Below are 14,650 nucleotides of genomic sequence, written 5' to 3'. Positions count from 1 at the left end.
CCACGATCCATTGTTAATTGGCCCGCAGCAAATTCCAAAAATATATTTAGTTTACTTAAACCAGGTGAGGCAATACGTACTTCACCTCGAGTGAGCGGCCCGGCTGTTTGTGTATTTTACCACATATGGCCCTTGGTGAAAAACGTTGAAAAAAGTTTGGACACCCCTGGTCTAGGTGATTGAACCTGTTTCTCCTCCAACAACAGCATTCAAGATAAATAAAAACTGTATTTCAGGTCTATCGAGTTATTAGTACTGCAAACTAGAGAAACCCACATCCATTTTTAAATATTTTAAAACATGTACGATGCTTATATGAAGGTGACAGTATGATGTCGACTGCTACTTGTGTTTTTGTGTATGTGTGAGGATGTCCGTGCACAGGAAGGAGCTGCCTGAGGGGTGGAGGCATTTTACACGCTGCTGTGAGTCTAGAACAGAATCAATACTTTTCCTTTGTGAAAATGCACTTTGTATTCCCAAAGATGGGGCGGGGGGGGGGGAATAATACAAATAGGGAGAGGCTCACGGCTCACCTTTGTGTTTTCCACACTGCCTGGTAAGAGCTTTGCACACTGTAGGCATTTGATGTTTGTGAATCCAGGTTATGAGTTATTATGAGACAGTCTGTACTTGAAGAAGAGATCTGACCACTGCTCAAAAAAGAATGAATGGGGTACTTCTGCTTCTGGAAAGGTGGAGTTCAAGCACTGTTTTCTACTCCCACTAAATACAACTAAAACTCATGGACCTCATATATAAAACGAACATAAGAAGATTCTGAGAGGTGGAGAAAAGAAGGCAGACTGGCAAGGGACCTTGGGACCTGAGAAATGACAGAGCTGTGAGTTTACTCCATTTTCTTTTTGACTCATATATCCAAGTCTAGATGCTGGAGGAAAGTTTGAAAGAGAGTGGGACTGCAAAAGTGTTCAAAGGAATAATGTCTGAAAACCTCCCAATCTTGGCAAAAGACATAAGCCAACAGATTCAAAAAGCAGAATAAGTTCCAGAAAGAATGAATCCAAAGGAATCCACGCCAAAACACAGTCAAACATAAGAAAACTAAATGCAGTAAGAATCTTGAAAGAAGCAAGAAACAACACCTTACCTTTGTAGGGGGGAAACAATTCAAATAACAGCAAACTCATAGAAATCACAGAAGCCAAAAGGAAGTACATTTTTCAAGTGCTAAAAGAAAAATGCCAAGCCAGAATTCTGTATTTTCAACAAAATATCTTTCAAGAGTGAAGAGAAAATTAAAACATACTCAGATAAGGGAACACTAAAAGAATTTATTGCTAACACACCTGCTCCAAGATAATGGTTAAAGGAACTCCTCTAAACAGAAAGAAAATTATTAAAAAAAAAAAAGGAATCTTGGAACATCAAGGAACATCAAGAAGGAAGAAACAACAGAAAGAGTAAAATCATGGAAAAATACAACAGATTACTATCCTTCTCGTGAGTTTTCTAAATTATGTTTGATGATTGAAGCAATAATTATAACATGTCTAATGTTCTCAATATACTCGGATATACAGGAAGTATTTAAGACAATTATAAGTGAAGGAAAGTACAAAGATGTAAAGAGAGTTTAAGTTTCTACGCCTCACTTGAAATGGTAAAATGTTAACACCAGGAGACTATGTTAGTCACACACATACACACAGAGGCACATACACAATACATATATATCTATATACTAGAGCAACCACTGAAAAAGCTATACAAAGAGATACATTCAAAAACACTGTACATAAATAAAAATGGAATTCTAAAAAATGTTTGAATTACTCACAGGAATGCAGGACAAAGAAAACAATAAAAAAAAAAAAAAGCAGTAACCAGAAAACAAAAAATAAAAGAGCCAGCTTAAGCCCTAATATATAAATGATTACATTAAATGCAAATGGCCTAAATATACAATTAAAGAGAGCTTGACAGAGTGGATAAAAGACATGACGTAATTATATAATTTCTACAAGAAATTCACTTCAAATATAACAACATAGGTAGGTAGAAAGTAAACAAATGGGAAAAATATACCATGCAAACATTAATCAAAATAAGGAGTAAGTTATATTACTATCAGATAAAGCAGCCTTCAGAGCAAGAAAATCTCTATGGAATGAGAAGAATATTGTATAATAACAAAAGAATAAATCTATCTAGAAGACATAAAGCTAAATGTATATGTACCAAACAACAGAGATGCAAAATATGTGAAGCAAAACTAATGAAGTGAAAGGAAAAACAGAAAAATCCAGTTACAGTTGATGACTTCTCAACAATTGATAGAACAACTACAGAGAAAATCAGCAAAGATACAGAAGATCTCAAAAATACTATCAACCCAATATGTAATCAACATTTACAGAATACTCTGTCCAACAACAGAATTCCTTTCAAGCATCCACAGAACATATAGCAAGACAGACCATACCCTAGGCCATAAAACAAACCTTAATAAATGTATAAAAATTCATATAGAGTGTGTTCTATTACACCAATATAATCAAACTAGAAATTAATAATAGAAGGTAAAGAAAATGTCCAAACATATAAAAAATTAAGCAACACACTTTTAAATAATCCCTGGGTCAAACACAAAGTCTCAAGGGAAATCTAAAAAATACACTAAAATGAATGAAAATAAAAGTATATAAAAATTTGCTACACCACTAACATAGTACTGAGAGGGAAATATATAACACTAAATGCTAACATTAGAAAAGAGAGAAAATCTCAAACAATAATTTAAACTCACATGTCAAGGAACTGAAAAAAGAAAAGAGAAGAAATAAAAAAAAAAAACAAAGCAGACAGGAAGAAGAGAAAAATAAATCAATGAATCAAAATGTTGGTTCTTTGAAAAGATCAATAAAATTGACAAACCTCTAACAAAACTAACAAAGAAAAAACGAGAAAAGAAATTACCAATATCAATCATCAAACAGGATATCACTACAGACAACACAGACATCAAAAGAATAAGGCAATATTACAAACAACTCTACATATATAAATTTGACAACATAAATGAAATGGCTTGATTCCTTGAAAAGCACAAACTACCACAATTCACCCATTAGAAAATAGGTGATTTAAACAGTCCTATAACTAAATTTCCTATTAAGAAAATTTCATTTGTAATTTTAAAACTTCTGAAAAGGAACTCTCCAGGCCCAGATGGTTTCACTGGAGAATTCTACCAAATGTTTAAAAAAGAATTAACATCAATTCTACACAATCTCTTCCAAAAAAATAGAAGAGGCGGGAATAATTCCAAATTCATTTTATAAAGCTAGTATTACCCTGATATCAAAACCAGAAATAACAGAAATACAGAAAACTACAGATCAGTATTCCTCATGAACTTTTATACAAAAATCTTTAACAAAATATTAGCAAGTAGAATTCAGCAATATAATAAAAAGAATTAGACACCATAACCAAGTGGGATTTACTCCAGGATACAAGGCAGGCTTAATCTTCTAAAATCAAACAATATAATCCATCACATAAACAAGCTAAAAAAGAATATCAATTAACAATAATATCAATTAACATAAAAAAGGGCTTTTGACAAAATTCAACACTCATTCAATCTAAAATTCTCTGCAAAACAAGAATAGAGGGGAACTTCTTAAACTTGATAAAGAGGATCTACAGAAAGCCCACAGCTAACATCATACTTAATGGTGAAAGCTTTCCCTCTAAAATCAGAACAAGGATGTCTGCTCTCACCAATACTATTAAACATAGTACTGGAAGTTCTATCCAGTGTAATAAGGCAAGAAACAACAAAAACGAAAAACAAACAAGCAAAAAATATATATATATAGATAGTAAAGGAAGAAACAAAACTATTCCTATTTGCAGATGACATAATTGTCTACATAGAAAATCCCAAAGAGCCTACTAACAAAACCTCCTAGAACTAATTCAATAAGATGGCAGGATATAGGACCAACATACAAAACTCAATTTTACATACTAGCAATGAACATGTATAAACCAAATACCATTTATAATCTCTTCAAAATGATCTCAATAAAGCTATTTTTTAAATGAAATATTTAAATATAAATCTAACAAAACATGTATAGGACTTGAATGCTGAAAACTACAAAACACTGCTGAAAAAAAATCAAAGAAGCCCTAAATAAATGAAGAGCTATACCATGTTCATGGATTGGAAGACTCAACATAGTAAAGAAGTCAATTCTCCCCCAAATTGATATACAGGTTCAATGCAATTCCTGTAAAAACATCAACAAGATAGTTTGTACATACAGAAAAAGTTATTCTAAAATTTATATGGAAAGGCAAAGAAACTAAAATAACTAAAATGATTTTGAAAAGAGCAAAGTAGAAGGAACCATGCCACCCTGTTTCAAGACTTATTATACAGCTACAGTAACCAAGATATGTGGTATTGGCAGAGGAACAGACACATACATCAGTGGAACAGAATAGAGAGCCCAGAAAGAAACCTACACAAGTATAGCCAAATGATTTTGACAATGGTGTGAAAGCAATTCATTGGAGGAAGGATAGTCTTTTCAACAAATGGTCCTGGAGCAATGGATATCTACAGGCCAAAAAAAAAGGGAGGGGGGAGAATCTTGACCTAACCTCATTTCTTACATAAAAATTAACTCAAAATGTATCATACATTTAAATGTAAAAAGTAAAACCATAAAAGTGGAAGAAAACATAGGAGAAAATCTTCAGGACCTGGGTAAGAGTTCTTAGATAAGGTCCAAAAGCACAATCTATAAAAGAAAAATCAGTATATTGAATTTCATCAAAATTAAAATTTTTGTTTTGCAAAAGCCCATATGAAGAGGATGAAAAGCTAGAGACTTGGAGAAAGTATTTGTACCACATGTCTAATAATCTAGAATTTATAAAGAACTCTCAAAACACAACAGTAAAAACAAAACAAAAAACCAATCCAGTTAGAAAACGCATAAAGTCCATGAAGAGACATTTCACCAAAGAGGATATACAGACAGCAAATAAGCACATGAAAAGATGTTCAGCATCACTAGCTATTAAGGGAAATGCAACTGAAGATCACAATGAGATAATACTACATATCTGTCAGAACAGCTAAAATGTTTAAAAGTGACAATACCAAATGCTGGCAAGCACGCAGAAACTAGATCTCTCATACCTTAATGGGCATTTATCCCTGAGAAATGAACATTTATGTCCACACCAAAACCTGTGTACAATTGTTCATAACAGTTTATTTGTAACAGCTCCAAACCAGAAACAACCAAAATGTCCTGCAAATAGTGAATGGTTAAACAAAACATAGTACATTCATACCACGTAATACTACTCAGCACTAAAAAGGAATGACTTATTGAAACACAGAACAACTTGCATGGATCCCAAGAGCATTGGGTTGAGTGAAAAAAGCCAATCTCAGAAGGCTATATATGTATGTGTGTGTGTATGTATATACATATATACATATATATGTATATATGTATATATATAGAGAGAGAGATATATATATATATCTATATATACAATTGTATACGTATACACACACACACACACACACACATATACATTATATCCTTTTATGTAACATTACCAAAAGTGACAAAATTATAGAGATGGAGAAATAATTATGGTTAGGGATGGTGAGGAGAAGGGGAATGGGTATGACTATAAAAGGACAGTAAGAGGAAAATCATTGTGGTGATGGAATGATTCTGTATTTTGATTGTGATGGTGGTTGCAGGAATCCACATGTGATAAAATGACAGAACTGTCTGCACTTTATATCAGTGTTAATTTCCTGGATTTGATATTATATTATAGTTATATAAGATGTAATCAAAGGGGGAAACTAGGTGATGGGTATACGGGACCTCTCTGTACTATCTTTGCAACTTCCTGTGACTAGAATTATTTTAAAATAAAAGGTGAAAGTAAAAAGCATTCACTTAAGGTCTTTATACAGCTTACTTAAATTATGCTCATACTTCTTAATTCAAATGTCATGTGTAAATATCTCTACTAGTAGAATAATATTTTCTGCTAACTAACTGTAGTTCTGATGATTTATGCGTGAAGGTTGAAGGGCATGTTTTATAGTGAGCAGCTCCATAACTACATGACATTTCCAAACTGGGAGGTACTATACTCAGGATTCATTAAAATAAAAGCTGCTTGCAGGTAACTAAAACAGGAAAGCTGTGGAATAAATCTGGAAAATCATGCTACAATTATAGAAAAAATATTATCAATGACACAAGGACAAAAGCAACCTCAGCGCTGCTCACACAGAGACACTTCCAGGTCTTACCAGTTCCTTCCACAGACCAGTGGACCTTGTAACCTGGCACCACGCCTGCCACATCCTAGAAAGCCTTCAATAAAAACTAAGCAAATGACTGAATGACCTAGAGGGCTGCCTTATTTTTGCTCAATAAAACAAGAAAAACGTGGGGTTGCAGATCTTGCCATAGTCTGATCTATATGTTGAACATTTTTTCACAATAAATCTCTACTTGGAGAGAAAAAGAGAAAGTTTGCATAGATGGAATTTCTTCAAAGCAGAAACTGAAGTAGTAATCAAATACACCTCATCCAAGGCACTACTAGGTTGGACAAAAATATTTTAATCTGCCTCCCCCATTTCCTAAATCCTCTTCTCAGCTCTATTTATAAACTGCTCATGTCATCGATTATCCCTTTTCTATTAGCAAAGGCTTTGTGCCTAGCTGGAGGCTACCCTTGCTCCCATTCGTGGTTTTTTTTCTTTGCCCTTTACCCTTAACCTCTTTCAAATCCCTACCACAAACACCTCCTCCTTCTAAAATAGAGAAAGAAAAGGGGAGAAACACAGCATTAAATGACCAGGCCCTGCAAAATAGTAATTTAAACAAGCAAAACAAGTTTCATTTGGCACACGAATATTCAAACACAGGTTTTCACCATAAGACTTATTGCCCACTCCTCAAATATACAATACAGAAGACAAAATTGAGTCATGTCCCCCTTACTGAATTCACCTTCAGTCACAGGACTTGAGAACTGGTCACTTAATTTGTAGATCCTGTAGGCTTTGTTCCTCCTTGCTTGGGGATGGGGTGCGAAGGAGGGTAGAAGTCAACACTGTCATTTGTTAAGAGCTAAGGACAGGGGACTGAAATTGATAGCAGCGATTATTCTATGTCAGGCACTGTGCTAGGAACTTTTACACTGATAATGTTATTTAATTATTTAACACTCATAACTATGAGGTAGGCATAATCTACACTGGGCAGGTGGGAAAATTGTAGCTGCAAGGCTCAAATGGTAGAGCCAGGACAAAAACCCAAACTTTATTACCCGAAATATCTGAAAGCCTATGATCTTTCCACTACACACTTGCTTCTCTAAATCCAATCTTTGGGATTGCAGCTACCCTATTTCTCTAAAACAATTCCTTCTCCTAGAGTACTGACACAAAACTAATCAGAGACCTGTTAATAGAAGGAGCGTAGGCCTAAGGTTTCACTTATTACAATTGCTCCTTACTCAGTGTATTACTTTGAATAAGTCCGTTTTTCTCTGTGACCATCCGTCACTTTTTAGAATGCAGTTGATCTTTGAGGCTCCTTCTGAGAATAAAAACTTTGGGACCCCAAAATGTCCTCTGTGTTGTAAACACAAACACTTAGAGCTCTAACAGTATTGTTTAAAATGTATTTTCCAGAGCAAACGCTATTAGGTCAATTTAATTCTATTTAACAATATTAAACCACTTTCAATTATTTATATTTTCATTTCACTAAAATTACCTTTAACAGGATTAATTCCTTTCCTTGTCAAATTTAATGACAATGTATTCTATGCCATAGGTCTGCGCTTTATTTTTTTTTCCTGACCACGTGACAAATTTCACCAATTACTTTTCACCTCTGGTAATATTCTTTTGTGGCTTTGATTTCTACAATCCTAATTTTGCCCGGAGTGCTTTATCCTTCTGGCTCTGGAGGTCTAGATGTAAGCCTACAACGGACACAAATGGACACCACGTTCTACACCTGACGTTCAGAAAAGCTGGTCCAGCGCGTCCAATATCTGGTAAGCCCAATATTATAATATCGGCACTCTACCGGAAGTTTGCTATTAAAATTAAACAATACTCTGATGTGAGCTTCGTGAATAATTAAGGAAATAATCGCTCGCTCGCTCTTGTAGGCACAGCCCGCCTCCTCCCACAGGGAGCAGCGCTCTACGCGCATCTGTCAGCTAAGGGTTCCTGCAGGCGCGCGCCTTGGGTCGTCCCAGAATCTGGAGAGCAGCCGACCATAGAAAGGGGGACGATGAAGCCCCACGAAGCCCGGTGGTTCTAGGCTGGGCCTGAGGGAGGGGCGGCCCTGGGGTCGCCTCCAGTTCCAGGCCCGCCCTGCGCCACACCCGACCCCGCTTGCTCTCGGCTAACGGGCCGCGACGCCCGCCTCCGCCCGCCATCCCTCACCTCGGCCGGACGGCGGCCTCCGGGAGTCAGCGGCCTCCCTCCGCGCCACCCGCCGCCTCCTCTGCAACCTTAGCCCACCCGGCGGACCCGGACCAAGTCACTGGCGGCCCAGGCGCAGGTAGGCTACGATGCGCATGCGCGAGCTTTGAACACACAACACCCCCCCCCCTTCCCCGCTCCATTCGTTGCTGCTAAGCGACACCCTCACCCAAACTGACCAATCCTGGCGTGTCTCCACCGTCCGTCCCGGAGGAGTCGTGAATGAAGTGGCTCTTAAAGGGCAGAGACCCAAATGCAGACGGGGGCGTGGCTGGGGTGCACGACTCCCAACTTTCTTCCCATCTCAGGGTTCTCACCCACGTGGGTTTGAGGTCCAAGCCTGTAATTCCCACGTCTGGGGATGCGCGGTATCAGCTCGATTCCTGCAGGGGTAGCGAACTGGACTGACGTGTAGAGGCAAGGAGTTTTCAGCGTAATGGAGCGACACGCCCAGGGCGTGGATTCCCCTGTCAGCGGGGCTAGGCGGAAGGCACGAGATAGGCAAACCAAAGAGCACAGCCTCCTGCCAGCCTGGATCAGGTGCCGAAGTCTAAGGACACATCCCAGTCTGGGATCGGAGGCACTCACAGGTGAATGGCCGGGTCAAGGGAGATGCAGAAGCAGTGTTCGTCCATTCATTCATTCAACAAATTTTGAGCACCTGTTATGTGCCAAGCACTATGCCAGGCAGTAGAGACATAGCGAGAAACTCCTGACTCTAAAAACTGTGTTAAAGAGAGGAGGGCAGAGTGAGAGCACCCATCAAACATTTACACAACACATGTTTAAATACAAACTGAGATATGTGGCCTTCAGAGAGGAGCGAGGTTTTTGAGATAATTTACAGGAGCTTCTGGCCTGGACTTTGGGCTCCAAGGAGGCTTCCCTGAGGACATGGCACTGGCCGAGTAGCAGCAAAGTGGAGAAGAAGAGTGTTTCAACAGAGGGAACAGTATGTAAAAGAATTCTGTGTGGAAGGCAGCAGGCCTCCTGTGAGGGATGAAAAGAAATGGAGGGGAATATGGAGTTAGTATTTAATAGGCACAGAATTTCAGCTGGGGAAGGCGAAAAAGTTCTACCAAAGGATGGTGACGATGGCTGCACAACAATGTAAATGTAGTAAATGCCCCTCAGCTGATACCAACTTGTGTCCCTCCAACTACCATCTTCTTTTCCTTTTCCCTTTTCCAGCCAAACTTTTTGGGGAAAGTGGCCTGTGTATGAAGACTCCATTGCTTCATCTTTCCCTTAATTTCTCAGTCCCCTGCAATTCTGACTGCTGCCTCGCCATATTACCAAAATTTTCCTCATGAAGACCTACTTTCTATCTTGCTTTGACCTTTCCACAGCATTTGTCGTTGCTGTCCTATTTCACACGCTCCTGGATTTCCGCTTATATCTCTAGTCTCCTTTTAGCTTTCATTCTCCTTTGCAGCTTCTTTTCCTCTGCCACGAAAAAAAAACCAACAATACTCTCCCTGGGCAGTCTCATCCACTGCATGGTCGCAGTCAGTTCCAACAAGTGATACTTTTCAAACCTCATATTGCCAGCCTAGTCCTTGGCCCTGAGTTCCCAGACCTGGAGAGCCAGCCACAGACTTCAACATCTCCATTGGCCATCACCTGCAACTATACATGTCCACAGCTGAATCTGTCACTCTCACTTCCGGTACACTCCCTACCTCCACTCTACCCTACCTCCATGAACGGCATCACCAGTCTCTCAGTTGCCCAAGCCAGAACCCAGAAGTCCTCCCTAATTCTTCCCTCTTCACCCCCCCATTAAGTCACTAAGTCCTGTCAAATTTGCACCTAATATCTTTCAAATGCACACACTTCTTTTTCCATTGCTCCCACCATTTCTGGCTTGCACACCTGCAACCTCCTTCTCACTGTTCTTTTTGCTTCTTGTCTGGCTGGCTTATCTGCCTTTCACCTTTCACCAGGAAAACTGTAAAATGTATCTCTAACGTCTCACACCTCTACCTGAAACCATCCATGGCTCCTAGGAGAAAGTCCAGACTCTAGACACCTATCACCTGTGTATTCTCCATTTCCTCTTCATACTGAGACATCTATCATCCTGGAGGGCTTTCTCTGTATGCTGGACCAGGTTGGTCTGCTGTGCCTGTCCTAGCTTAACACCATCTCATGTATTGTCATTCCTCGTTTGTCTAAACAGAAATAGGGCTGAGTAGGACTAATCAAAGCCTGCACCCTGCCCCTGATGGCTCCTCCTCTACCCACTCTGTTTTCTGCAGAACCTCTGGGGACTTTTCCTGAGCAAGGAGCCTGGTTTGGGGATAACAGTACAGGCTTGAGCACCAGAAAGCGCTGAGTCCTGGCCCAGCTCAGGCATGTTGCCCCACTGCTCTCACTGAGTTTACCCTTCTGTGAAAGGGGATGAAAACTGCCTCACAGGGTTGAATAAAAAAAGGCTTGTGGAGGGAAAGCCCAGCAGAAGCAGATGAGCCTTTTCTGGATCTGGGCCACCTCTCAGGGAAATGAAGCTGTAGGAGGCAAAATTGCACCTAGACTCCTTTTGAGGAGTAAAGCCTTCCAAGATCTCCCTCCTAAATGATGTGGCTGCTGCTCACTCCTTGCTGCAGGGAAAACCAGCCTTGTTCCTATGTCCACCATGGATGGGCTGGACAAGAGAAGACAACCACTTCAGAGCTTTAGTGGTTGCCAACAGTAACTGTGTGGCCCAGGAGGGCAGGTCCAGCTTTCTCCGTGCCTTGCAGCAAACCACATCCACAGTATGGGATACTGGTTAAGAGTGAGGATTCTAAAGCCAGACTGCCCGTATTCGGATACTGACTTTGCCCTTAGTAGCTATGAGACCTTGGGTAAGTAACTTAACTTCTGTTTTCTCATCTGTAAAATGGAGAAAATACTAGTGCTTTCTAGGGTTGTAAACCTGATAAGCATTACTGTTGCCCAAAGGAAAGATAGGCATATATGCGAGTTTCTCCCTCAGCAAAACGTAAAGCTCACACCAGTGTTTTTCTTGGCCCTGCAGGGTTTGGCTTGGCAGGAGGCAATGCCTAGGGTTCCCGCTGCAGAAGCAAGCCTGGAGGCACAAGAGTGAGGTCTAAAGCAGTGGACTTGGAGCCGGAGATCTGAGGTCCAGCCACGATTCTCGTGTGAGCCCGGCACGGTGCTCCTGCAGATAGACTGCAAACAGTGCCTAAAAGGCTAGGAGCGGATGCCGGGGCCCGCCCCCCCGATTAGCTTTCCAGACTGCGCAAACGCAAAGGATCAGCAAACACCTCCTGAGCCCCAGAGGCGGGGCCCGAGAGGGACTGAGCGTCACTCTTGCGCGCCCAATCACAAACGACGTTGCATCTGTCCTGCTGCGGTCGTAGGTCGTATGGAACTGATGTGGTTGGCCGTGGTCTAGGTGCGCCCGGGTGTCAGACTGGCTTCCAACCTGGCTTCCCGGAATGTCGGTGGCGTTCGTACCAGACTGGCTGAGAGGCAAGGCGCAAGTCAATCAGGAGACCATCCAGCAGGTGAGCGCTAGGAGACAACGGGTTTCTTAGCCGAGAACCGGAAGGGCTGCCGGCTGCCGGAAGCTTCCTGGAGTGAGCGGCATCCCGTCAGAGACTCGTGTGCCTTGGGTATTGACTTTTAGGGGTACAAGTGACATGGGAACAAATTCAGCAAAGGCGCCAGGCAGGACAACCTGGCACTGGGCTGTGAGACCTTGGGCAGGTTAGTTAACGCCTTGATGTCGCGCTGCACTGACACTTCCTCTGATCTTTCAGCTCCTGGAGGAGAATGACCAGCTGATCCGCTGTATCGTGGAGTATCAGAACAAAGGCCGGGCGAATGAGTGCGTCCAGTAAGTCCCCAACTGCCTCCCCTGACTTCTGAGTTGGGGGTGGGGGAGGGCCAGTGTGGTGTTACAGCACCTGTTCTGAACTAGGAGTCTTGGGAGATTGAACGCAGATGGTCAGAGAGGTTATTTACCTGCTGGAGACCATAGAGACAATGCATTGTGAAGCCTGGAGTTAGACGTAGCACCCTCTTCAAAACTTGAATTACGCTCATTGCAAAGACGCCTTCAAGTGAAGCCATGTCAGCTCATGACAACAGAGATGGGGGTGGAAGCACTCAGAAAACTAGTCTTAGGAGCTGGCTTTCTCATCATGGAGTCCTGGCTCATCCTTTTTCTGTTAAGTGAGGGGGTCACACCATTTGCTAAGTTCCTTCCCATTTCTAACTTTTTAACACACCCAAAGACCAATAAAAGATTTCCAAGTTAAGCCAAGGTAAATGCTGCACAGTAATTTAATGTGCTCTCTAGCCATATACCAAAACGAGAGAAAATAATCTCTTTTCTAAATGTTGTTCAGGAATTACGCCCCATTTATTATAGAAAAATATTATTGTTACTGAAGACATGTTTAAGAAAGCCATGCTTTTCCCATCCCGTAAAAAACCACCCATAGTCCCTCACTAAACAGCTCAGTGGAATGGTAGAGATACCCATCTTTGGGTAAGTCTTTACATTTGACTTTGGCATTTGGTAATTTGCTTTCTTACAGTTTACAGTAAACACTTTCTCATTTATCCACATGGAAAATAGTTGCAAAATATTCTACTTGGTGCAGTGATTCTCAACCTGTGGGTAAGAAAGTTATCCAAACCTTCTGGTGGGCTTTTTCACATTGCACAGGCCATTCTTCCTGCCCCCTAGTCTAATTTGTCTTCCTGGGTAGGGAGCTCTACCCCGTGATTGAAAATACCTACTATAGAAAGCTCACATTGATCATGGAAGTATCCCATCCCTTCTTTAAGTTGGTTCAACAGATATTTTATAAGTACAACTAAGTACCAGGCACTGTTTAAGCTACTGGGGAATCAGTACCAAAACAGATAACTAGCTGCGCTGTCATGGAGCTTACGTTATAGACTCTAGACTGTAAGGGGAGGAAATCATATAATTAGGCACGTGCTAATAAGCTCTTTGAGTAAGAATAAAGCCAGGTAAGTGTAGAAAAGGGTACTGTTTTATACATGGTATCTCTGATGTGACGTTTGAGTAGATAACCTGAGGTAAGAGAACTAGCTATGCAGACATGTTAGGCAGAGAGAGCATCATGTGGAAAAAACCCCAGGCTGGAGAGTGCTGGATATCTTCAAGTGGCAGCAAGGAGACCACTGTGGCCAGAACTCAGTGAGCAAAGGGAAAATGATAGGAGGTGAGATCAGAGAGGTACCTAGAGGTCCCAGTCATATATCATATAGGGTCTTGTAGGCCACGAGAAGGGTTCAGCTTTATTCAGAATGAGATGGGAGCCTTTAGAAGGATTTAAACAGAGATAAGATATGATCTTAAATACTATGGCGATCACTCAGCTGTATGGAGAATAGAGTAGAAGTACAAAGATAGAGCAGGGAGTCCGGTTAGGAGACCGGTCCAATACCATCGTCTAAGCAAGAAGTGATAATGGCTTGGCCTAGAGAGGTCCAGCTCTAGAAGTGATTAGTGAAAAACAGGTAAGATTCTGGATATATTTTTCTTGAATGTGTTAAACAACAAGATTGATTGCACTGCATGGTATCTGCAGTTTCTTCCTGCTGGGTGTTCAAAGGACAGTGCAATATAAATTCAGTATGTGGCATCATTGATTTTCTTGTCTGTGCACGTTAAACCTGGTATTTTTATTGATACAGTATTAAAAAAAATAATAAAAGGTTGATAACACTGAATCAGCCAATTAATGGATGAACCATTCCTAGGTAAATATCCAGTTTTTTGTTCATGTTCAGTAAAAACAAGCCTCTAATTTATGCCTGTTTTTCACCCATAGGTACCAACATGTGTTACATAGAAATCTCATTTATTTGGCTACCATCGCTGATGCCAACCCAACCAGTCCTTCCAAAGTAATGGAATAATCTTCCAGTTGGTGGTTGTGAGGAGTAATTGAATGTAATCCATTTCCTGTGAAATGGAGACAGGATCTTTACCAACTCAACTGCTAAAAACATGAATGAGACCTCTGTGGCTGTTGTAAAACTGTGAAAATGTGAGGAAAGCTACTAAGTTAAACTGTATTTCAATGTAAATATTTATTTTAATAATTAAGCAGATTCCCTCAA

General features: G+C 40.6%; 2 protein-coding genes and 1 non-coding gene across 4 annotated transcripts in view; 2 read left to right on the top strand and 1 right to left on the bottom strand.

Moving 5' to 3' along the window:
• SEC22C (SEC22 homolog C, vesicle trafficking protein) overlaps positions 1 to 8,634 on the bottom strand; it is a 24,234-nt gene extending 15,600 nt beyond the window's left edge. The window contains exons 1-2 of one of the 2 annotated variants that reach the window (XM_074312564.1): positions 8,498 to 8,629; positions 7,044 to 7,177 (exon numbers count right to left, since the gene is read on the bottom strand). The gene's annotated coding sequence lies outside the window, so the exon portion shown is untranslated. Of the gene's footprint in view, positions 1 to 7,043; positions 7,178 to 8,497 lie in introns of both variants that reach the window. The other variant, XM_019727539.2, reaches the window with a different exon arrangement.
• Positions 8,477 to 14,650, top strand: SS18L2 (SS18 like 2). Its single transcript, XM_019727541.2, has 4 exons — positions 8,477 to 8,615; positions 11,559 to 12,051; positions 12,307 to 12,383; positions 14,359 to 14,650. Exons 2-4 carry the CDS (start codon positions 11,983 to 11,985, stop codon positions 14,444 to 14,446), a joined length of 234 nt encoding a protein of 77 aa, XP_019583100.1. The 5' UTR covers positions 8,477 to 8,615; positions 11,559 to 11,982; the 3' UTR covers positions 14,447 to 14,650.
• Positions 14,095 to 14,223, top strand: LOC141567365 (small nucleolar RNA SNORA8). Its single transcript, XR_012489961.1, has one exon. It is a non-coding gene; the product is annotated as a small nucleolar RNA SNORA8 (small nucleolar RNA).

Source organism: Rhinolophus sinicus, linkage group LG10, assembly GCF_036562045.2.
Source record: "Rhinolophus sinicus isolate RSC01 linkage group LG10, ASM3656204v1, whole genome shotgun sequence".
NCBI lineage: Eukaryota > Metazoa > Chordata > Mammalia > Chiroptera > Rhinolophidae > Rhinolophus > Rhinolophus sinicus.
Note: the sequence above shows the minus strand (reverse complement) of the source record. Positions and strands in the feature narration are given on the sequence as shown.

Excerpts from the sequence above, each read along its gene's own strand:
- SS18L2 (XM_019727541.2), top strand. The coding sequence starts at position 11,983 with ATGTCGGTGGCGTTCGTACCAGACTGGCTGAGAGGCAAGGCGCAAGTC. Across the intron at positions 12,052-12,306 it reads ATCAGGAGACCATCCAGCAG|CTCCTGGAGGAGAATGACCA; the intron begins GTGAGCGCTAGG and ends CTGATCTTTCAG. Across the intron at positions 12,384-14,358 it reads CGGGCGAATGAGTGCGTCCA|GTACCAACATGTGTTACATA; the intron begins GTAAGTCCCCAA and ends TTTCACCCATAG.